Consider the following 25,817-nt stretch of genomic DNA (forward strand, 5'->3'; position numbering starts at 1 on the left):
TTGGCAGAAAAGACGGTTGCGAACGCAACACCACCCTATCCTGTGGATAACCAGATAGGGCGACTTGCAAGACAAGGACGCCAGCTCCGAAGCCCTCCTGACCGAGTGATGGCCACTAGAAAGACCACTTTCAGGGAAAGTCAACAGGGGAATCTCTCTGATATATTCAAAAGGTGGTTTCTGAAACGCCACCAACACCAGATTCAGACGCCACGGGGGTAACGGTGGACGCACCGGAGGAACTACATGTCGGACCCCTTGAACAAAAGTGCTCACTAGAGAGTGAGACGCCAGGGGTCGCTGAAAAAAAAAAAAAAAAAGACAGCCAAAGCTGATATTTGTCCCTTAAAGGTGCTTAAAACCAATTTGGTTTACAATTTGGTTTACTTGGATACAGAAAAGGAGCGCGGACGCCATCCTTTCTCCCCACACCTGGAGATGTAGGCCTTCCAGGTACGATGATATATATTCAGAGAAGAAGATTTCCGTGCTCTCAGCATAGTTGTCGAGTCCGAAAGACCCCAGTTCCTCAACACCTGGCTCTCAACAGCCATGCTGTTAAAGCCAGCGATGGTAAGGCAAGATGGAGAATCTGACCTTGAGACAGAAGGTCCTCTCGTAACGGCAGTCGCCAGAAAGCGTATGCCACCAGGCACACTAGGTCTGTGTACCAAGGACGCTGAGGCCAATCTGGGGCAATCAGTATTGCTGGGATTCCCTTGGCTTCCACTCTGAAGCAGACGTGGTAACAGTTTTAGTGGAGGAAAGGCGTAGATCAGCTGGTACTGATCCCACAGAGCCACCAGCGTGTCTGGCACACCTTGTCCTGGACACAAATATCGGCACATTCCGATTGAGACAGGAGGCCAGAAGATCCATGTCTGGTGTGCCCCACCGCAGGCACAGTAGCTTGAACAGATCCGGATGCAACGCCCATTCTCCTGGGTCCAGCATCTGGTGACTTACATAGTCCGCCTGCCAGTTCTCCACTCCCGGGATGTAAACGGCTGACAGGGCCGGTACATGTTGCTCTGCCCACCGAAGTATGTGAGCGACCTGCCGTGCAGCAGCCGAGCTTCTAGTTTCTCCTTGGTGATTGACATATGCCACAGCCGTGGCATTGTCTGACTGGATCCTGATCGGACACCCTTGCAGTCATCAACCATGTGGAGAGGCATAGCCTGATCGCTCTCAGATCGAGCAGATTGATCAGCAACTTGGATTTCTCCGTCGACCAGAGGCCCTGAGTCAACTGAACTCCCATTACTCCACCCCAGCCGGATAGGCTGGCATCCGTTGTGATCACCGCCCATTTCAGAGGTAGGAATGACTTCCTGGTCTGAAGTACCAAGGACCTCAGCCACCAGATCAGGGAATCCCTGACTAACTGGCTCATCTGAATCTGTCGATCCAGGGACAACGGAGATTTGTCCCACTTCGTCAAAATCTCCTTCTGCAGAACTCTGGTGTGGAACTGGGCATATGGTACTGCCTCGAAGGAGGCCACCAAGAGCCCCAGGACTCACATGCAGAAGCGTAGTGATGACCACTTGTGGTTCATCAGCAGTTTTACTGTGGCTCTGAGAGTCTGCAGCTTGTCTGAAGGGAGAAACACTCTCGCTTCCATGGAGTCCAGCAGCAAGCCTAGGCACTCCAAACGCTGAGTCGTACGATCACAGACTTCTTTAGGTTCAACAGCCACCCAAATTCCTGCAGGGTCTGCATGGTGATCGCCACATCCTCCTCTAGCCGGGAGTATGGGTATGCTGGAGGGGAAGAATCTGTTTTGCGGCCAAGAGAGGAACTCCATCTTGTAGCCGGAGGAAATCAGATCGCAGACCCATTGGTCGGATAGCCGAGAGGTCCTCCGGGCTGCAAACTCCCGAAGGCGACTCCCCACCCGAGTTGCGGGTGGGGGCAAACCTTCATGTGGTAGCACTTTTGCTCGCAGACTTGTTAGGCTTGGGGTTCCAAGGGCGCTTTTGTCTTTCCGAAGCCGCCCCGTCGAGCTGGGGACGTTTGCCCGAAGCTTCGGGCCGACGAAAGCCGTTTGTGAGCGGAAAATGAGGGCCCTTGCCTACTGCGTGGCTCCTTAAGCTTCCTGGCCTGTGGGAGTAGTGTACCCTTACCACCTGTGGCATTTTTAATAATGTCATCCAAAGAGGCTCCAAAGAGCTGGTCGCCAAGGAAGGGTAGATCCGTCAGCATTTTAACCAAATCAGGTGGCTCAGCACCATTGCTGACACTGAAGCCCTGGATAACAGAGGGAGGGTATCCAGGTCCACGTCACAAACGTACTTAAGGCCTGCACTAGTTGGTCTGCTAGTTCCACGCAGACAGGAGAAGCCTGTTCTCCCAATTCACGGTGCAACAGTTTTGCCCACTCAGTTTGTGTCTGCGACACAAGTGCGGATGCCAGTACTGGTCGTATGGTTGACCCCACAACCGTAAACAAGGAACGAGCCACTGCCTCTGCCTTCCTGTCCGTGGGATCCTGAAATGCAGGAGTCCCCTCTACCGGGATCATGGTTACTTTGTTTAACCTGGATACTGGGGGATCCGCGACCGTAGGAGCCGACCACTTCTTGAGAAGGCTTTCCTCAAAGGGGTAACGTACTGCCATATATTTGGGGACTGAAAAGGTCCATTGCGGTCGAACCCATTCCTTGTAAATGAACGTGTCAAAATAAGTCAGATACAGGAACACCTTAGGTGAATGGGCTGGCTTCCGGGACCCAAAAGGGACTGCTAAATCAGCAGAGAGATCTGCTGGCTCCTGAATTTTCAGGGTATCACGCACAGCTGTGATAAGTGCTCCAACAAGTGCTTTATCACGCACGGACCCGGACAGGGATTCATCCTCACTGCCCGAACGGTCCTGGTCATTGTCATCTGAAATGACAGAGCAGGGGTCACCAGCCTTAGCAGGGCCCGAGTCTGCATCAGAGCTCTCCCCGGAGAGTAGGGGGGGAGGGCAGGGGCCACTTTATAGCACCTTGCACCCACGCACCACCTCCATCTTGGCAACTAACGAATCGAGGACTGCTGACAAAGCGTCCAGGGGCACTGCACATTCTGCAGGCGAACCAGTTGCAATTGCCTGGATTTCGGGGGAAGAAACACCAGTTTCTGAATCCATGCTGACCCTACCCTATCTGCCACCTGTTGGGGACTTAGGGCAGTGATGGTCCCACCCACCTTCCTGCTGCTGGCTGAGGGGCTCTTTCCTGCAGGACTCACCCCCCTGGCAGGTTCTGCGCTGTCCAGCAAGTAGTGCCCCTGTTCTCTGACAGCTCCCAGGTGCAGAGGAATTTACTGTGTCATTCAAAGCTGCTGCTTATGGCGCTGAAACCGCTCTGCAATGTGCTTGGGTTCAAGGAAAATGGCCGCCAAGCGTCCAGCATAAGGACATAACGCGCTGGGAAAATGGCTGCTGGACTACAGGGACACATGCTGTCTCTAGAGAATGCTGAAAAAACGTGCTCAGGCTTTGAGAAAATGGCCGCCGGGTGTCCAGTATAAAGGACAAAACCACAGGGAAAATGGCCGCCGAGAAACAGGAGAGCATGCTGTCCCTTGCCCATAACCAAGATGGCTGCTGACACTGAAAAACCATGAGCTACAGCGACTGAAAATAACGGTGATCAGCACTGCAGAGATCACAGACACAGCCTCATAGGCACCTCCAGGGAAATAGAAAAAACACATCACAGGACACAGCCAGCCAGCGCAGCCCCCCCACAGGTGAGAGCCCCCGTACAGACACACACACCGCTCAGCAGCCACATGCAGCATCCCCCTCGGGGAGGGAGGGACAAGATAGGGACAGGGAGAGAAGAGAGGGAGGGGGGACCCCCAAATTGACCTCCCAGGGAATGCCCAGCTGCTCAGCCCCACCGAGGCAGGGCGAGCTGTACTTACCAGTCCTAAAGAGCTGGGAGACATTCCATTACAGACCCACTCTTTGATCAGTACAGGGTGGCTGCTGGCCTGGCACACTGACGCAGACATCAGTAGCTCGGTCATATGTGCGCCCCGGAGTATAAAAGCTCGCTGAACACCTCTGGAGCCGAGGTATGTCATGACCGGCCTAGCGCTTAGCTGGGACCTGCACACACTCGCTGGCCAGGCTGGGGAGACTACAAGGATAAGAGTATCCAGCCTGTGACCCAGCCATCTCTTGATATCAGATCACAGGATCATTCCTCTTGCGCAAAAAGCAAAGCTTCTGCAGAAAAAAAAAAAAAAAAAACAACACAGACCGATGGGCCCATCAGGGTTCCTAGGTCCTTCTCCTTCACTAGGCAAAATAAAACTGAGGCTGCAGTAGCATACTGGGGGGTTGTTACCTAAGGGACCGCCCCTTGGGCGGAACTAGAAAGTTCTAGTTTTATTATCACGTTAACATGTAATGCCTAGTCCTCTCCTAAAGGTGGCATAACAACCCAATGGTCTAAAGAGAGAAGCTGTGTCTGTTAATATAAGAGAAAAAAAAATGTGTGCAAAATCACAGTGGTGTTTACCATCTACTTTAAGCATCTAGCTCCAAGCGTATAATTAGAGACTGGTAGACTGATAGGCTGTATGTAGACCTAATGAAATCCTAATGGGCCAAGGATGCCAACACTGGTCAAGTATGAGCTCAAGTCACTGCATTTTAATGATACAACTCTTTAAGTAGAACTATGCATAAAATTATAAATTACATTAATGCTAGTCTTTAAAAAAAAAAAAAAAAAAAAAGGTACTGCAAGTAGATGCGTTGATTTTCTACCTCTGTGGTGAACTGGTGCAACAGTGTTATCATCATGTGGACCGCACAATCTTCTATTGACGTTAAGCACATTAAACTCCATCTAACATTAGGGCAGATAAATTTTTTTATTTCGGGGGGAAAAAACGTTTAAAACATATAAATAAAAGCCATTATAAGAACCCCCCAGCAGTGTTTTATGGTTTGTCCCAAACTCTGCTATACATTTTTGGCTGGCAGAAATTCAGACAGATAAATTCCGATGGAGCATACACACAGTCGCATTTTCCGATGAAAAGCTCTCATCGGTCTTTTTCTGGCCGGAATTCCAATCGTGTGTACGCGGCATTAGACACTTGTCACAGCAACAGGTGTCCCTACTGGAAGATTTCTCTTCACTTCATATTGTGGAGATAGCTGTAACATTTCCCATTAATTTCTGATTTCCCAGAACTGCTGCTGCACTGCTATTTGCAGATTATACCTGTTAATGGCAAATGAAGACAGATTTCTGATTTATTTATACATTGGCATAAGCCATACTGTGCTAAGAGAATGCGTACGCTTTTGGTGGGCAGTTTGATCTGACTAAGTGTGGAGAAATAAAAAAAATAACGATATGGGTAATGAAAAAAAGAAAGAATTCATATACTAAATACTATCATTACAGGTATTAACCCCGTATTGTATTGGAATACAATATTTTTCACTATTTATGTGAGAAGGCATTTTATATGAAATAATGCAAGGTAAATTTTCCAAATAGAAAAAGCTCCAGGGGTCATATTTTTTTAAACTGTATTGCCGCGTACACACTACTAGACTTTCTGGCAGACTAGGTCTGATGGAATCAACTTGGAGTCCACCTGTGGTAAATTCAGTTGATTGGACATGATTTGGAAAGGCACACACATGTCTATATAAGGCAGAGCACAAACCAAGCTATGAAGTCCAAGGAATTGTCTGTAGACCTCCAAGACAGGATTGTATCGAAGCACAGATCTGGGGAAGGGTACGGAAAAATTTCTGAAGCACTGAAGGTAGCACAGTGGCCTCCATCATCCGTAAATGGATGAAGTTTGGAACCACCAGGACTTTTCCTAGAGAGGTCCGCCTGGCCAAACTGAGCGATCAGGGGATAAGGGCCTTAGTCAGGAAGGTGACCAAGAACCCGATAGTCACTCTGACAAAGCTCTAACATTTCTCTGTGGAGAACATTCCAGAAAAACCATCTCTGCAGCACTCCACCAATCAGGCCTGAATGGTAGAATGGCCAGACAGAATCCCCTCCTTAGGTACATGAAAGCCTGCCTGGGGTTTGCCAAAAATGTACCTGAAGGACTCAGACCATGAGAAACATGAAAATTCTCTGGTCTGATTAAACAAAGATTGAACTCTTTGACCTGAATGGCAAGCGTCATGTCTGGAGGAAACAAGGCACCGCTCATAACCTGGCCAATACCATCCCTACAGTGAAGCATGGTCGTGGCACATCATGTTGTGGGGATGTTTTTCAGCAGCAGAAACTGGGAGACTAGTCAGGATTTAGGGAAAGATTAATGCAGCAATGTACAGAGACACCCTTGATGAAAACCTGCTATAGAGCACTCTGGATCTCTGACTGGGGCAAAGGTTAATCTTCCAACATCTTCCAATTTTGCTGTAGCAAATTGGATTATGCTTTGCTGGATTTTTTTGCCTTCCTCTGGATCAACTGTGGGTATAGTTTTGTATGATATTTTTTATTTTATTTTAATGGTTGAACTAGATGGACTTGTGTCTTTTCTTAACCTGACTAACTATGTAACAATGACCCTAAGAACACAGCCAAGATAACAAAGGAGTCGCTATGGGAAAACTCTGTGAATGGCCAAGCCAGAGCCCAGGCTTGAACCCAATTGATCTCTGGAGACATCTCTGGAGACATCTGAAATTGGCTGCGCACCGGCGCTCCCCTTTCAACCTGATGGAGGTTGAGAGGTCCCACAAAGAATAAAATCGGAAAAACTGGGCAAAAATAGGTGTGCCAAGCTTGTAGCATCATACTCAAAAGACTTTAATTTAAAAGGCTGTAATTGGTGCCACAGGTGCTTCAACAAAATATGGAGCATAGGCTGTGAATATTTACGTACATGTGATTTTTAAAAATGTTTTATTTCTAATACATTTGCAAAGAATTCAAACTCGTTTCACGTTGTCATTATGGGGTATTGTTTGTAGAATTCTGAGGAAAATAATGAATTTAATCCATTTTGGAATACATCTGTTACATGTTACAAAATGTTGAGAAAGTGAAGCACTGAATATTTTCCAGATGCACTCTGTATGTATTATTATAATATATAAATCATCCTTTGATATTTTTTTCTCCCTTTGATATACAATATTATGTCTGCTCTACATTGGTTTTTGCCACAGCTACAGTAATTGCAGTCATCTCACTGGCTACTAAATAGAACATTTATAAGACTAGGATTAAATAAAAAATCCTAACATTTTGCCTGGTCATAATTTTATTTATTTTCTTGCCTTTAGGCCAAATTTCACACCGACAGCGGGAATGAAATCGCATGAGTTCAGGTGAGCTCGTATGATTCATTTCCACATGTCAGTCCGACTTCAGGGGCGATTTCAGAGGGTTCATGCACAGATGTTTATACAAATTGCACCCCGAAGTCGCCAAAAGTAGTACAAAAACGACTTTTGGGAATTAGCGGCGCTGCGCCGATTCGGGCGGTGCCATTGCTGGCAATTGCTGCCGATTTGTCAAATCATATTTCAAATCAAATCAATGTGAACCTAGGCTTAGAAAGGGTAATTTCTGCACGGCTAAGAGATTCCTGAAGCAGGTTTGCAAGTTCTTTTTCTGTTCTCCATGTCCCTTTTTTTGATGGATGTGAAACTTAAAAATAAATATTTATATATGTAATGTTTTTACTTTAAGTCATCATGTGTATATTAAAAAGTGCTTGCATATCTGTGATACAGTAATGGTAAGTACATGCACACTATACATGGTAATTATTCTATACTGATAGCCTATTACACAACCCATTCATGATAACAATCTTAAACTACATATTTCAAAACTCTTCCCCCATTAGTTCAAACAAGGCTGTTTTATGATTTACATATTTTACCATCTTTTCTGACTTTAGCATTATGGCAACCATGATGTTCCTCCTTCGCAGTCCAATTTTTTCCATGCTTAACACTTCTGTCCTACTGGAGATACTATACTTACGTAGTTTAAAAAGGTTGCCACACGATTGCCAGTCCCTAAACGCTTGAATACATCAGGTTCCTCTTTCTACAAAATTAAACGTGAAAATAAACTGCAGACCTGAAAGAATCATGCTACGTTTACCAAGGTACTTACATAATTAAGATATGTTGCAAGCCTATTTCCTTCCGATTTGAGATTGGGGTCAAAGGGACGCTGCAACAGATAATAACTTTAACCCGAATTCAGAAATATATAAAAATGTATATATATATATGAATATACAACATTAAAATTACGGATTAAAAAAAATGCAATTGTACTTTGCATAAAATGTCCAGCTATAGAGACAAAAAGACAGTGGAGGTACATCAACACAAATTTGTGAGATTACACCTGCAGAAAAATAACACAAAAACATGACACTCTTAAGCAAGCAAAGCCTTTAGCCACATGTGTTGGTTTAAGCTTTGCTAAGCAGCACAGCAGTGTACTATAGCAATTCACCACAGCAAGGGGCAGCATCGATTAATTATTTTTGCCAGTGATTATCAGATGGATGCTGAACCTTGAGGTATAATACTAGTGTTTAAAATTTAAAACTGAACTACAGTCCCAAAAATGTATATTACATTTTTTTTTTTTTCAATAGCCACAAAAGGACATAAAATGGACTTTGTATGAGGCGAATGCCTTTGCATCTACTGGATTATCGTATTGGTGTCTGTGCAGAAAGCAGAACTGTGGGTGGAATCCAGTGGGTCCTTTCACAGGCTGTTGCAGAAAACTATGGGGGAAGGGGGCAGATACAAGAGCAGTCATCCTGCATAAAGTGAGAGCAGCAGAGAGCAGTCTTAATAGGAAAAAACTCCTGCACAGAGGCAAAGTGCAGGAGTTATTTCCAATTGGATTACAGAGAGCCCAAAAAAAAAACAAAAAAAAAAAAACACCAAGATAAACACCCATGCCTCTTCAAGCAACATTTGTGTAGTCCAAATTTCAGCTTTAGTGTAATGATTTCAGTAGCCATAAACCAGACCTGGATGGTTTTATCTCACTAGCTAGCATACTGTTATAAAAAAAAGGTTAAGACTTTAGCTGGGTATACATGGAGAATTATTTTTTTGTTCAACCAGTGGGTGGAGCAAAAAAACAAACAAAAAACAGATAGATTCTCGCATCCAGACAAGTGATGAGAATACGGGAATCTCCCCCCATCACGCTATCGTATTCTGACAGTGGAGACTCCCACACCCCCAAGAATGCACAAACCAGCACTTCAGCCATTGCCATTGAATGCTGGTTTTGTGGCAGGGTCGTTTGACAGAAGCCAGCCTAAAAACCACACACACACAAATTTAGTATTCTCCTCCTGAATTAGCTGAATTTCAATATGCCTAAGGAAGGATTTTAAAATAAAGTTTAGTTAAAATCACAAAACATGGCAATGTTGTTGCTTTTCTGAATGAATCGAGACGGGTGACTAACCTAAGTGGATTTTTACTTAGCATAGCAAGTTGGAAGACGCTTTTCAAAATACTATATGGTCAACGCTCTCGTACGTAAGCTTGGGAACCCACATGCTAACTTGCATCTCCACCCTTTATTCCACCCCATAGGCAGTAGTCCAGATTGATGAAACTAGGCCTTCTGTCACCCTTAATTTTTGTTCTGACTTTAGAAACTTTACTGTGTGCCATTAGGGCAAACCCAGTATATTACTGGCCTTATTAGTAAACCTGGCCATCATAAAGTCAAGGCCTATGCGGGTGACCTTTTTATAGTTTTGAACTCCAAACTGACTCTCCTGATTCTAATGTCACTATTTAACCAATATGGCGACTTATCTAACTATAAGATGAATTATAATAAATCAAAAGCAATTAACGCTGTACTGTCAGAGTGGGTTTTCGTGCTGAGGCGCTCTTTTACATTTGCCTGGGCCACCACTAGTCTCAAGTTTCTGGGGTTCCAGATAACACGTGACCCAGCTCTGCTTTTTTAAGTCAATTTCTGTCCACTGATCTGCATAATGAGCGTGGATCGACAAAACTGGAGGTACCTAAATCCAACATGGTTTGCCAGATCAAATACTGTCAAAAAGATGACCCTACCTCAAATTGTATATCTAATCCAAACTCTCCATATAGTGCTCCGTGTGTGTTTTTGTGCATCTTTGCTTGTTTCTGAAATTTCTATGGCAGATAAACAACCCTGCATTCTGCTATTGCGTCGGACTCTACCCAAACTGAAAGGAGGCATAGGCTTGTTGGACATTCTGCTGCATTGTAAAGCCCCACATTTTGTACATGTAGTCAGTTGGAGTACCCAGGCTAAGGTAAGGCTTCATTCACACTTGTATGACTCCATAGTTGTGCATCTTTGAAATGGGTGCAACTTGGATGTGACTTGTGCAAAGTCAGACCCACTGTTGCATGTAAAACATTCAGGGATAACGTTCATGCCACTTTTGAGGGTTAACATTGAAGTATATGGCCTTCAGGTTACATGGAAGTCAAACCAAAGTAGTGCTTGAACTACTTTGACATAGCTACGACTAAGTCACACATATATGGATGGCCATCATTGGAAAACATGTCATGCAACTTTGATGTCCAAAGTCGCAAAAGTGTGAATGAGAGCTAAAACCATGGGTGAGGATAGAACAAGGGCATTTCATTGAGGCATAGCTACACATAAAACATAAAACAGGAAAACACAGATATGCTTACTGACTTACAGACAAAGATATAGGGGCACAAAAAGGCAAGCTTGCTTAAGCAGATTTGGTCACTTTGTGCATGACATGTGTAAATAACCTCCCTAAGTAAAGCATGGATACAGGAAACACAAATTTCAGTGGAAATGAACATTTCCAATAAATTTTAATTTTCTCAATATTAGGAGGAGGCCTGAGAAAATAATAAATAAGCAACTGTAGAAAGCCAGACAGTTTTATGCGCAAAGCAAAATTGCACCTTGCTTCACCCACCACCACCATAAATAGCAAAAAGTTTAAAATTTTGACACAAAAACATAATTGCAGCACAAGAAGGGTAATCTCAAAAATGATTGCACTGTATGAATGATTTAGGATTTTGTCCTGATACAGAGTCCCTTTGATGTTGCAGATGAATACATAGTCATGTAAAAATACTGTCACTAATATAAAATGTATGAATTTTACACAGCTTGCAATATATTTTAAACTCAGCAACATTATGAATATAAAACATGAGATGCAAAATTATAGACAAACATATGTACAGTGTATTACTGTTATTATAAGGATCTACTTCGTTTATATGCAATTTTTGTACCATTTTGATTTGTAATATCAATTCACAAATAAAAATGGCAACTCCTTAAAAAAATTGTAAATATGCTAGGTTTAAAAAAAAAAAAAAAAAATGTAAAAAAAGGCAGACTGCTGCCTTTAAATTAAAACAGGATGCTGCTGAGGAAATAAGGCTTGGAAATCCACCAGTTACAATATAAAAATCTATTTAGAAGAAAAAATAAAAATAAAAATCATACAACAAAACAAAGTAGGTGGCAGGAGTGCGGAAGTGTACTGAATAAAAAAAATGAGTTGAACAAGCCAATTTTTAAGTGATTCTTTTTATTATTAATTTTAAAATGTATATATTTTCTATTAAGGCTGCATTCACACAATTCTGCCCCATGATTCTGGCTGCAAAACTTACGAAACTTCTTTTGGGGGATACGCGCCCCATAATTTTGTTTGCCCGATTGCAACGCCATTAGAAGTAATGGCATTACAAGTGCGTCAACCGTTTTGCAGCCATTTGAAATCGTAGAGCAAAACTGCAACGATTCCGCCCACGATCAGGTGTGAATTTAGTCGATGCAGATACCTTTCTCTTTCTTTTGGACTGCATGTCTTGCCAATGTGGCAAAAAGAAAAAAAATATATGGTGGAGGTTGCGGGTTTGCAGACTATGGTTCTCTATGGAAAGCTTTAAATTGGTAAACCTGGACTTCTAAAAAGCCAGATGTAAAAGCGAGCATAAAAGTATTGGCTCTCCACAAATAGATGCTGAAGGCTCATTCTCTCTCTACCCATGTTATGCCAGAGGACTGCCAGGAGAAAGTGTGAATATATACAAAATTTACAGAACCTTGGATATTAATATTCAGACTAAAGCCCAGACATACATCGGTCGAATTCCCGAATGAATTTTATTTAGAAAATCGTAACTAAGGATTTTCAGTCAAATATTGCACCACTAGTGGGTCGCAGCAACTGCCAATTTTCATGCGGCCATCGGACTTGAGTGATCCGGTATGCTGGAAATTTTTCGAAAAACGAAACTAATTTCTAACCAATGATGAGAGAATCATGTGAGAAATATAATCAAAAATTAAATGTGTATGAGATGTGACCTTGAAAGAAAAGAACATTCCCGGGCACAAAAAATATTTTGTAGCAACAGGTGAAATTGAAGGCCCGGTTGGTCGAATTTCGAAATCAATGGTGGTATCTGATAACAAAATTTCTGATTTTCAAAAGAAAATTTGTTCAGAATTCGATCCATGTATGGCCTGCATTAGTAATTTCTCAGACACCATTTAATCGGCTGCAATCAATGCACCTGTGTTGAGACCAAAGTGAGTATGAGTAAAAAACCTGTATGCAATTTACCAGCCTTATTAATAACGGCATGCACTGTAGGTTATAAGATACCATTATGGAACCCATGGTCAGAATTCTTGTGACTAAGGCACAGCAGCAGCTTGTATAACAAGCCACTAAGGTAAATAAGGATGACCCAGCATGGCCTGATAAAAATCAAGCAACCATTTGGTATGCAAAACAATCGCTTCAGAGTGCTCATTAATGCATGCAACAATTTTCTGACATGTTTCCAAAGATTGTTTTATACAGATGATCCCATATGTGCATCCTCTTACATATGGACATATGCTATTTAAACAAACATTGGTAGCATCTACCATCTCACCCATAGAAAGGTTAAACACCATGCATCATACACATTCTAATATACACTTACCCTTGAAAAATCAAAATGTGGCTCATATTGACCTCCCATACCATAGTTTGCAACCTGTAAGAGGCAATATACACACAAGCTAAATGTAAAGAATAACTCTAGCTGAACCATTGTTTAAGTTTTGGGTAAAGTAGGGAATAGCTAATACATGTTATAGGTTTTTTCTTTTTGGGACCCTGCAGTATAATACCCTAACTTCAACTTACTTGTCTGGTAAAAGCACTGTTACCGGGACAGCAAAATGAAGAAATTAATTCCCTCTGAGGACACAAGAAACAACCCCACTATCTTATACGTTTTATTGGAAATGCGGTACCACCACAGGGACAGCGAGTACAGGTAGAAACGTACGTTTGTGAGTATGACTTTTGTTTTTCTATTTAAATACATTTTTATCTTTGATAATGCACAAGGGTGCTGCACCCTCCCTGTTTTTCTATACGTTTCAGCTCTAAGGACACCCATTGTTCTGAGGAGGGCAGCAAGACCTTTACATTCCATATTCTATCCAAAGGGTTGGCGACACCACTTACACATGGACTAAGCTCCTGAGCGCAGGAGATTGTAGGGTCAGAGTCCTGAGGCTCATAAACAAGTAATGGTTAAACAAGCAGGGCCCTCTGACTCCTGTATTGAATTGTATTGCAACTGTACTGTCTGTCCTAACATTGTAAAGTGCTGTGCAAACTTTTGGCGCTATATAAATCCTGCATAATAATAACAGCAACTCCACTTTTGCTGAAAAGAACACAATCCCAACTGTGCAATCAATGTACATTGCAAGAATTTTAACAAATTGTTGCAGATTGCTACTCATTTCTGCTCTGAAGAAATAGCTTGTTTTTTAGATCGAGTCTTGTGTGGCATGGTTCTAAATGGAAGAGACTGGTTTATTATAATCAGCTGGTGCACTTTCAGGAGTTCTGATGCAAAAAGTCAAAGTGTCTGCATGCCTTTAGAAGATATTCCCTTTGGGAGTATCTCACAAAAAAATAATAACGAAATTTATGTTGCAGAGGATGCCATAAACCTGACTTGTAATTTAGTGTAGAGTTATTTACCCAGGCAGGAAAATACATTTTGGAGGTGTTCTGCACACCAACTGTGCACAGAATGCACCCAGGTTCCCATATTGCACTGCATGTTATAAAAAATGACAGCTGCTGCAGATTGAAATTTAATAACATTAAATTACAATATGGCTTGTGTAGCAATTGTAAATGACACATTTTTTTTTTAATTTACAATATTGTTTTGGCACAAAAGTAAAGATGCCCTGTAAGTTATCTTGCACCTTCTCCATTGGAAATGTATACAGGTTTTAGAACAACATGGAAACTAAGGGGATGTGTAGTAGTATATGCACCGGAGCCTTAATACTGCATAGTAACACACAGATTTTACCTGTAACAGTTCAGCAGTGTCAGCAGTTAGCCCTGTAATGGCCTGCATGCGTTTGTTCACACGAGCAATAATTGGGTCTTCATACTCTTCCAACCAAGCACTGTACAGAAACAAAAACACTTAACAAAACATGGCAAGTGTAGAGGACTAAACCATTGGTTAGATGGAAGTGACTAATAGTTTCAACAACAGGCACAAAGAGAAACATCTTTTTAGGTCAGAAGGAACAAGAAAATGAAAGAAAAAAAACTCAGAATAAAAGCCAGTTTTCCCATCCAGTATTGCTCACCACCACTGAGCAGTAAAAGGGTGAATAAACCCCAACAATGAACTTCTCTTATATGGTCTTAGATCTCTTTTGGTTTAAAAAAATACACCAAATATTTTGTTATATGTGTTTGAGTAGTTAAAATTACATGCTGGTCTTGCCCAATTTTGTGACCCAATACATTTTCTATGCTCTCTGCAATTGCCGACTGATCACATTGTTCTCTGAGAACTACAGAACCACACCACTCTGTTATAGAGAACAGGAAACTGGAGAAAGTGCAGAGAAGGGCAACCAAACTGATAAGAGGCATGGAGGAGCTCAGCTATGAGGAAAGATTAGAGGAACTGAATTTATTCCCTCTTGAGAATATACCTTAGGGGTCAACATGTTGCTGAAGAGGAGTAAGAGCCCTTTCAGACCGAGGCACGAGGGCCGTTGGCGGTGAAGCGGTGCCATTTTTGGCTAGCGGCCGAAAAGAGGTTAAATCCACCCACAAAACGCAGCCAGAGCTGTGTTTTGCCGGCGGTATCGCAGTGCTGCCCCATCAATTTCAATGGGGAGCAGCTGTGGAGGAGCGGTGAGTTCACTGTTCCTTCACTGCTCCAAAGAAGCTGCTGGCAGGACTTTTTGTAACGCCCTGCCAGCGCACCACTCAAGCCCTCGGACTTTCACACTGGAGTGCATGGAGCAGCTTTTTTCAGGTGCTATACAAGCACTATTTTTAGCGCCGTAGCACCTGAAAAACGCTGGCAGTGTGAAAGGGGTCTTAGATGCCCACATCCCTGATAATTGGAAACACTTAGGACAGCACAACCTCTAAATGGGACTTTAAAAGGTCATAGACAAATGTATATATCATAATAGAAAAAGTTTATTAGATACACATTAAAATTAAACAAGAATGAATAGTGTGTAGTGGTTAGCACTTTCACCTAGCAGCACTAGGGTCACTGGTTCAAATCCCGACCACAACACCATCTGCCTGGAGTTTGCATGTTCTCCCTGTGCCTGCGTGGGCTTCCTCCGGGTACTCCGGTTTCCTCCCACACTCCAAAGACATGCTGGTAGGTTAATTAGATCCTGTTGAAAAAAACATTGTCCGAATACATGTTATGTTGTATATGTATGTGTTTGTAAGCGCGTCGGCACCCCACGGGGTAAAAGGACCGTGCTATACCACATATGGACACTGGCAGCAAAAAGCCCCTTGAGGCGATTCAGTTCGCATAGGTAGCGCTATACAAGTCACTCATTTATTCATAAAAAAAGAGTGAATGCAGTCCAAACAGAATGATACATAGTAAAAGAGCAGGGATAACCATATACTTCTGCCCACAAATAGAGAGAGTCACCCTTGACTTCTGTCCCTCTTCACTATTTGTGGGCAGAAGTATATGGTTATCCCTGCTCCTTTACTATGTATCATTCTGTTTGAACCACATTCACTCCTTTTTATTCATTCTTGTTAATGTTAATGTGTATCTAATAAACTTTTTCTATTTTTATATATACATACACACCTTTTGCCTTTAAAGCATTTAGCGGTTGTGCTGTCCTAGGTGTTTTCTCTCTTGAGGAGATTAAGGGGGATATGATCAACATGTATAAATACACAAGGGGTCTATGTAGTGAACTTGGTGTAAAGTTATGCCATTTCAGATTATCACAGAGGACAAGGTGGCACTCTTTAAATCTCCTTTCCTCCAGATGTAATCTCCAAATACGGAAAGCTTTCTTCACAGTAATGGCTGTGGAAATGTGGAATAAACTCTCAAGAGCTGGTTCTGCCCAGCTCAGTAGATTACTTTAAAAAAAAGGCCTGGATTATTTCCTAAATATACATGGATACTAACATTTATGGGTAAAGTTGATCCAGGGAATATCTGATTGCCTCTTGGGGGGATCAGGAAGGAATTTTTTACCCTGCTGGAGCAAATTGGATCATGTTTTGCTGTTTTTTATTTGCATTCCTCTGGCTCAACTATGGGTATAGGATTGTGTATATGGGATTGTATATATTTTTTTCTCCTTCTATTGTTTGAACTAGACTTTTTTCAACCAAACTAACTATGTAACTGGAGAGAGACAGGGATCCTTAGTCCTACCTTGCTTCTGTTGTCCTAATGTAGAAGAGCATTGTTATCCATATGATACTGACAGAATCAAAAAGTGAAAGTAAAAAAAAAAAGAAAAAAGAAAAAAGCTCAATACAGCCACTGCATCTGAGGACTGGTCAGCTGCAACGTACTGCATTTTTATTTTGGGTTTAACTATGCTTTAAAGTTGAACTCTAGGGAGATATAAAAGCGTGCTACTTCAATTAGTTATGTGTTCACAAAATTTCAGCAAATGTATTATTAAATGTAGCTAGTATAAGTACCCGATTCTGTCTTTGTACTAATTTCACATGATCCCCTGCACAGCAATTAAGATTCTACAGCACCGCTTAGTACTTAAAAAATAAATCAAACACTGGGAGCCGCAAACTGATGATCTATCCCAGCCTTTTTCAACCTGGGGCCCCTTTTGTGTTCTTCAGGGGTACCTTGGCAAAATTCCTAAAACTTTCCACAAGCCTACAAGTGGCTCAGGAATGCTTTTTTGTTAAAGCCAAAAGTTTTTTTTTTTTACTGTGCAGCATTACAACTAGCTGCCAGTGTTCTAAAAATGTATGAGGTCATTAGTTAATAAGGAACATCCTTGTTTGTCCCTCCCCTGCTCCTCTTCCTCAACACTGGGGCCATGTTAGCTGAATGAGGGAGAGAAACTGAAGAAGAAGAGAAACAGTGTAATACTAGTCAGTATCAGTGTGCAACGGTGCATTTGATGTGCAAGAATAATGTTGGGTGTCCTACGTGTGTGGATGTAGATCATTTTAAAGGGTGCCTTGACTGAAAAAAGTTGAGAAACTCTGATCTAGCCAGTACAGTAATACTTTTTTTTTTTACTGTACAAGAATTTAGGTCTACATGTTCCACCTATGTTTTTTTTTCCCCCCCAATTTTTTTTTTTATTGTTTACATAGGTAAGGTTACATAAAACAATAGACAATATGATCTATAACAGGGAGAACAGGCAGTCAAAAATTCAAAGTTACATTGTGTCCTCATATGTCAGAGTGAGCTATGTGTGATTGAACAGATCTTTTGTACGTTTCAATTCTAGACCTGCTGGGGCTGTGGGTCTGTAAAGGTTCCTATGTCCTGTTCATCTTGTCTAGAGAATAAACTGTATTTAGTGGTGTATCTGTCCTGAGTTAAGATGTGTGATTACGTGTAACCCTCTTGGGGGTATTCGGGGATCTTCTCCACTGAGAAGGTTGTCACGTGTAACACGACTTTTGTTGGTAGTGGATTAATAGCTTGGGATATTGCATATGTGGGGTGTTTTGTCATTGGTATCCTGTTCAATTTGTTGATGGCATGTTTATCGGGGGTTGGGTAGATGGGGAAGAGGTGGGGTAAATTATGAGTTATACATTTCTAGGTGGGTTATCCCAGGCATGGGGAAGGGGCTGATGACCTGGGCGTATATGGATGCAGAGTGTATATAGGGGGAATGGGGGGGTTCGGGATTTCCAGCGTGTCGGTATGCATTGTTTTGCTGCATTTATCATGTGCATCGCCAATGATTTGTGGTAGGTTCCGTGTGATAGTTGTGAGTGGTGTAGGAGAAATTGTGAGGGGGTTCTGTCTAGGTCTGAGGTAGTGACATGAATAATTATCCTGTATACTTCTGTCCAGAACTCTTGAATATGAGAGCAGTCCTACCATATGTGGAGTAAGGTTCCTGGTTGATCTATACATCTCCAGCATTCCTCTGGGATTGCTGGGTTGAATTTATGTAGTAAGGCAGGTGTGCGGTATCAGCGAGTTTGGATTTTGAATCCATTCTCTTGAGTGGTCACATTGATCGATCCCTTATGGATATTAAGATACATTTTTTCCCATTCTTCCAGCAAAATAGATATGGACAGGTCTCTTTCCCATGCAGCACACACTGTCGAGTTGTTGGGTTTATAGTCTGTGAAGAGAAGGGAGTGTGTGTGGTTGAAATCAAATGTGTCTGGGGTGACTTGAGAGCAGAGGTGCTCAAAAGGAGTCAATTGTATGGAACAGGAAGATTTTTTTGTCAAATTTTCTTAAGAAGTGTGTGATCATAAGATACATCCAGTCTGGTATCTGAGGTTTGTCATGTCTAGACGAGAGGTGTGATGCTGAACAATTTCTCTTGGTCGTAGAAGTTGTGGGCTAAAACCCTTTCCCTCAGACCACTGTTTCGCTAAGAAATTAGCTTACATTTTTCAGGGGAGGGGTGGAGCCCAGGTTCAGTCTGATTGGGGTCATTGGTCCTTGAAACGTCGAAAGGGATGAGTGTTTGCAAGTCTTGTGGAAGCAATGTATTATTGGTCCAACTAAAGGGTGTAATTTTTTTGATTCGGTAGGAACATGTCTTTCTCTTTCCAGTATCCAGGGCAACAAGGCCAATGAAAGATTTGTGAAGTATTCTTCCAGTTTAACCCAATCTTTTGTGGAGCCGTGAAGGTTCCAGTCCAGAATTCTGGTCAAGTGTACTGCTTTATAGCAATTGATAAGGTCTGGTAAGCCTATCCCTACTAGGTGTTTGGGCAAGGCTAGTTGTGAGTATTTAATTCTAGGTTTGCGGCCTCCCCAAATGAAGTTGGTGCTAATGTTTCAGTAATTTTTGAAAAAGGGCAGTGGTACGTGGATCGGGATTGTTTGTAGTATATATAGGATTCTCGGCAAGGCGTCCATTTTCAGAATCGCTGCTTTTCCGAACCACGAGAACACCAGCCTATTCCAATTTTTAAGGTCTGTACGTTTTATTTGTATCGGCAGGTAGTTTTTCCTGTACAGGTTCAAAAGTTTTGCAGGGAGTTGTATGCCTAGGTAGGTGATCGCCTCTGTTTGCCACTGGAAGGGGAAATTTGCTTTGCAGTGTGCGAGCAAGGACAAAGGCAGGGAAATGTTTAAGAGCAAAAGACTTAGTGAAGTTTATTTTAAGATTGGAAATTAGGCCAAATTTTCTGGTACAGTGATGTGAGAGAAATAGGAGAATGTCATCCGCATATGCGGCTAATTTGTATTCTCTTTGTCTGGTAGAGATACCTCTTATGTTGGAATTTTGCCTTATGGAGCATAGTAGGGGTTCAAGCGTGAGGACAAAGAATGGGGGAAAGGGGGCATCTTTGCCTTGTTCCATCGTGGAAGGGGGAAGGCATTCAACAGGGTGTTATTTACTCTAATTCTGGCTGAAGGTTTGGCATATAAAGAGAATAGGAGACTGAGCATGTGTGGGCCTAAGGTTTTTAGAACTGCAGCCATTTAATCCCACGCCACCCTGTCGAATGCCTTCTCCATGTCCAAAGAGAGAAAAAAGCCTGCCTGTTTGGAAGTTGTTATAAGGTGGTGTAGGTCGATTGCTTTTATAGTATTGTCCCTGCATTCTCTTCCAGGGACAAAGCCAACTTGGTCTCGGGAGATAATTGAGGGGAGTAGTGGTAGGAGTCTATTGACCAGAATTTTGGAAAAAATCTTGATGTTCACATTAAGTAATGAGATTGGTCTGTAATTTGCCTGTTGCGATAAGTCCTTATTATCTTTGGGTATGACTGTAATGTGTGCTTGGAGCATTCCTGGAGTGAGTGGGTTGGAACTAGATAAGGAATTGAATGCTTTTAAGAAGGGCATGCTTAGCGTGTCAAAAAATGTTTTAAAGTTATCAGCCGATAGACCATCAGGGCCCGGGCTTTTGTCTGACTTTAGGTTTTTAACAGATTCCTTAAGTTCCTGTTGTGTGATTACGCCTCCGAGAGTCATAGAAGACGCTGAAGAAATTCCCTTGGGGCAGTGCTTTTCTAGGAACTGTTTAACCACTTAACAACGCCCTATAGCCGAATGACGGCTACAGGGCGGTTTCTTAACTCTGGGAGGCCGTCATATGACGTCCTCCCAGAATTCCGCTCTCGCGCGCCCCCTGGGGCGCGCACTCGAGAGCATCCGTGACCGCCGGGTCCCACGGTAAACGGCCGCTCATAGCGCGATCGCTCCGTCATGTTATGACGCCGGTTCCTCCCTCCCCCTATCTGTACCGATCGGAACAGCGGAGGGGGAAGAGATCGGTGTCAGCAGCGATGTGGGCTGCATCTGCAGTGCCCACATCGCTGCTCACCGAAAATTAACCCCTCAATACCCTGCAACACCCTGCAACACCCTGCAACACCCTGCAATACCCTGCAATACCCTGCAACACCCACCAATACCCTGCAACACTCTGCAATGCTCTGCAACACCCGCCAATACCGTGCAACACTCTGCAATGCTCTGCAACACCCTCCAATATCCTGCAATGCTCTGCAACGCCATACTCTGAGATACCCAGCCATACCCAGCCATAGTCGGTGATACCCTGCAATACCCAGCCATGTTTACATTCCTTGTAATAGGAATAAAAGTGATCAAAAAAATTATTTTTGGGGAAAAAAAATGTCAAACTAAAATAAAGTAAAATGAACAATAAAAAACATTTTTTTTTTAAAGCGCCCCTGTAACCATGTGCTCGCATGCAGAAGCGAATGCATACGCAAGTCCCGCCCACATATGAAAACGGTGTTCAAACCACACATGTGAGGTATCGCTGCGAACGTTAGAGCGAGAGCAATAATTCTAGCCCTAGACCTCCTCTGTAACTCAAAACATATACGGTACAAAGGGTAAACCGCGCTACTCAAAAACAAAAGAAAGCAACCTATAAGCAGCAACCCTAATCGTAATACTCCGATATCAAACTAAATAGGTGAACAAAATGAGCTGCGCTAAAAACAAAAAATTAATTAAACACCTAAACCTAATCAAAACCTATACCAATAAACATGAAAAAAAACAATATTAAGTGACAAAAAATGTGATTAGTAAATAGTATACATAAATACTATCATATCATCATAAAAGTGAATAAAGTGTATACTAGATCTAAAATGAAGTTAGCATAAATAATATAGAAAAAAACCCCCACAATAATTAATGTAAATTGAAACAAAAAATAGTGTGTGCTAAATCTAAACAAATAAAATTAGCAAAAATAATATTCAAAAACAATAAAGAGTTCATATATGATGAAGAAAAAATTTGTCCAAAAAGTATTGTTGATTCCTCAAACTTGATATTAAGGTGCAAAAATATCCACAAATGCGTGTATATAGAAAATAATCAAAACAATCCTCCACCAGTGAGAAGAGAAGATATGGGAGATAGGCGTTCTGACGTCTCCGCGTTCTACGCCCAACCAGGAAGTGCGGGCGGCACACGAGTCCGGCCGGCTCGTTTTTTATGTGATCGTTTTTTCTTTACATATGTGAGTGTAAATTTTTTTTAAATTCTACTTCATTAAACCAAGTGGTTTTACGCTATGCGAGTGTCTTTGATCTTTTATACATGATCCACGATACCCTCGTTTCCTGACTGGAGGCTTCGTACTGGAGATAGAGGCAGCGTGGTGCCAGCAATCTACGATACCTTTGTTTCCCGATTGGAGCCTTCGTATTGGAGATGTAAATGGTGGGATGCCTGTGACGGTTCATCCAGAAACCTCTGTGCTGTTGCCTTATTGATCTCACTAACACTGGGATCTAAAGCTCTGGTAAGCGGCCCCTCTTCTCACTGGTGGAGGATTGTTTTGATTATTTTCTATATACACGCATTTGTGGATATTTTTGCACCTTAATATCAAGTTTGAGGAATCAACAATACTTTTTGGACAAATTTTTTCTTCATCATATATGAACTCTTTATTGTTTTTGAATATTATTTTTGCTAATTTTATTTGTTTAGATTTAGCACACACTATTTTTTGTTTCAATTTACATTAATTATTGTGGGGGGTTTTTTCTATATTATTTATGCTAACTTCATTTTAGATCTAGTATACACTTTATTCACTTTTATGATGATATGATAGTATTTATGTATACTATTTACTAATCACATTTTTTGTCACTTAATATTGTTTTTTTTCATGTTTATTGGTATAGGTTTTGATTAGGTTTAGGTGTTTAATTAATTTTTTGTTTTTAGCGCAGCTCATTTTGTTCACCTAACTCAAAACATATAACCAGTAAAAAAAAATTAAATTGTCGCCTATGGGGATTTTTAAGTCGCGACGTTTGGCACCATTCCACGAGCCTGTGCAATTTTGAAGAGTGACATGTTAGGTATCGATTTACTCTGTGTAACTTCATCTTTCACATTATGCAAAAATTGGGCTAACTTTACTGTGTTTTTTTTTTTTAAGCACAAAACTGGTTTTTTTCCAAAAAAAAGCAACGACCACCATTGTATTCTCCAGGGTGTTTGCTAAAAAAACATATATAATGTTTTGGGATTCGATGTAATTTTCTAGCAAATAAATGATGATTTTTACATGTAGGAGAGAAATGTCAGAATTGTCCTGGGTGCTCCAGAACGCCTGATGGCGCTCCATGCATGTTGGGCCTCTGTATATGGCCACACTGTGTAAAAGTCTCACACATGTGGTATCGCCGTATTCGGGAGTAATAGCAGAATAGCTGTTTTGGGGTGTAATTTGTGGAATGCATATGCTGTGTGAGAAATAAACTGATAATATGACAATTTTGTGAAAAAAAAAAAAAAAAGTGAAAAAAATCTTGATATTGCAAAGAATTGTGGGAAAAAATTACAACTTCAAAAAACTCATCATGCCTCTTACTAAATACCTTGGAATGTCTTATTTCCAAAAAGGGGTCATTTGGGGGGTATTTGTACTTTTCTGGCATGTTAGGGTCTCAAGAATTGAAATAGGCCTTCAGTACTACAGGTGTGATCAATTTTCAGATATTGGCACCATAGCTTGTGGACTCTATAACTTTCACAAAGACCAAATAATATCCACCAATTTGTATTTATTTTTACCAAAGATATGTAGTAGTATACATTTTGGCCAAAATTTATGAAGAAAAAATTACTAATCTGCTAAATTTTATAACAGAAACAAAGAAAAATTCATTTTTTTTTACAGAATTTTCTTTATTATTTCTTTTATAGCACAAAAAATAAAAAACCCAGCGGTGATTAAATACCACCAAAAGAAAGCTCCATTTGTGTGAAAAAAAGGACAAAAATTTCATATAGGTCCAGTGTTGCATGACTGAGTAATTGTCATTCAAAATGTGAGAGCACCGAAAGCTGAAAATTGGTCTGGTTATTAAGGGTGTTTAAGTGCCCAGTGGTCAAGTGGTTAATTTTATTTTGGCGTTCCTCAGTGGAGGGTGTGGGTATATTTGGTTTGCCTATGTCATAAAGTGTTGTGTAGAATCTCTGGAATTCATGGGCTATATCAGTGTTACTTGTGTATGTGTGTCTTTCTGGGGAGTGTAACTTGTGAACTGTCATTTTGGCTTTCCTCGACTGCAATGCTTGGTCCAGCAAGTGCCCGCTTTTGTTTCCAAATTCGTAGAATAGTTCTTGAGACAGCATACATTTTTTCCTTACATTGCAACCCAGTTCTTCCTGTAGTAGTTTGTGTGTTTCAATGAGATCTAGGTAAGATTTTTGTGCTAGAGTCAGTTTGTGGAGGGCTTCTAATGTCTTGAGTTTATGAAACAGGTCTGTGAGAGTTTGTTGTCTCTTTTAATAGTCGCTGCCATTGAGATAAGCCTGCCTCTTATCACACATTTGTGTGCTTCCCACAGAGTTATACTGGAAGTCTCTGGCATATCGTTTTCTCTGAAGTAGTCGGTCAGGCATTTCGTGAGTGTCGATACTCTGGACTTATCTGTCAGTAACATGGGGTCTAGTCCTCAGATATTAGTATATGTGGTTTTGTCAGGGAGCATCAGAGTAATTTTAACCGGGTGGTGGTCCAAGATGGTCATGGGTTCTACCGTCGTCTTGGACAGGAGAGGGAGGTCCCTTTGAGTGAGAAATAAATAGTCCAGTCTGGAGTATTTTATATATGGGGCCGAAAAAAAAAGGTGAAGTCTTTTTCTAGTGGTCTAAAAATCACGTGATAAATAAAAACAAAATTAGCAATGTGCTCCCCGCATTGTTAATTTTGTTTTTATTTATCACGTGATTTTTATGGACTACTAGTTCTATTTTTTATATTTGATTATTTTCAATAAACCGTCATTGGTTGTATTTCACCATGCGAGGCGTCTTTTATGCTTTGTCCCCCCTATGGTGAATCCCTATGAGATATCTGGTGCCAAGTTTTACAGCTATCCACAGCTCGGAAAGTTCATCTACCTCTTCCAATTGGAGACTACAAGGAATTCCGAGGGAAATCACCATCCGGCTGGTTGCATCTGGGTGTGCCATTGGAGCCCCCTACAAGCTCTTATGACACACTACTATATGGTGGATGTGTCCAACTCATCTGGTAAGAGTATCCACCTTCTTTAATTGTCTTACAATCTGTTCTCAAGACGTTCTGAGGTCTGAGAAGATCGAGAGTCATTTTTCTATGAATGCCATCTGACAACTTCAGAAGTCCCAAACATACCACTTTGAAGTCCATGGAGATTGACTTTGAGATTGCCTATACCCCTTTGGACTTTAGTGGTTTCTTTGTTATTATTACATGATCTTTTTCACTTCCATGTATACTTACACTTATTTATATAGGTGCCTTTAAGCGCTGCACTTATTTATATATATAACTCTACATAAATGCAACAACAATGAAATAACAGTGCTAGTCCCGCTGTAATTAGTTAATGGTTGTATTCCTGGAAGGGAGGGGAGGGGAAGGGGGAATCCAGGCTTTAGGACCAGGTAACAGATTTGGGGCTTATGTTTCTGCAGTGGGCATAGCAAGGGTCCCTGAGGGCCTAGTAGCTTGGAAGGGAAAGTATTATTTAACTTCATGTGTGTATAGCAGGTTAAGGATTAGCATCTTTAAGTCAGTCCATACTCAGTAGTGGCACACTGGTGTATGGTGATCAGAATAACAGTTGTGGGAGCCCCCTCAAGTTCAGAGTGCGGATGACAGTTAGGGTCAGCCGATAGTGGCAGCAATTAAGCTTTGAGTGTTGCTTGTAAAGGGGTTCAGTAAAAGTACCCTAATTATAGTACCATTTGTGTTTTGTCCATT

General features: G+C 41.6%; 1 protein-coding gene across 3 annotated transcripts in view; it reads right to left on the reverse strand.

The window, feature by feature from the left end:
* P4HA2 (prolyl 4-hydroxylase subunit alpha 2) overlaps nucleotides 1-25,817 on the reverse strand; it is a 190,094-nt gene that overhangs the window by 22,792 nt on the left and 141,485 nt on the right. The window contains exons 10-13 of one of the 3 annotated variants that reach the window (XM_077473272.1): nucleotides 14,417-14,516; nucleotides 13,013-13,066; nucleotides 8,133-8,192; nucleotides 7,998-8,063 (exon numbers count right to left, since the gene is read on the reverse strand). In XM_077473272.1, coding sequence (XP_077329398.1) covers nucleotides 7,998-8,063; nucleotides 8,133-8,192; nucleotides 13,013-13,066; nucleotides 14,417-14,516 — 280 coding nt within the window. The remainder of the gene's footprint in view (nucleotides 1-7,997; nucleotides 8,064-8,132; nucleotides 8,193-13,012; nucleotides 13,067-14,416; nucleotides 14,517-25,817) is intronic. The other 2 variants (XM_077473270.1, XM_077473271.1) reach the window with 2 other exon arrangements.

This window comes from Lithobates pipiens, unplaced genomic scaffold, assembly GCF_037356315.1.
Source record: "Lithobates pipiens isolate NorthernLeopardFrog02 unplaced genomic scaffold, aLitPip1_a1.2 Scaffold_8, whole genome shotgun sequence".
NCBI classification, from domain to species: domain Eukaryota; kingdom Metazoa; phylum Chordata; class Amphibia; order Anura; family Ranidae; genus Lithobates; species Lithobates pipiens.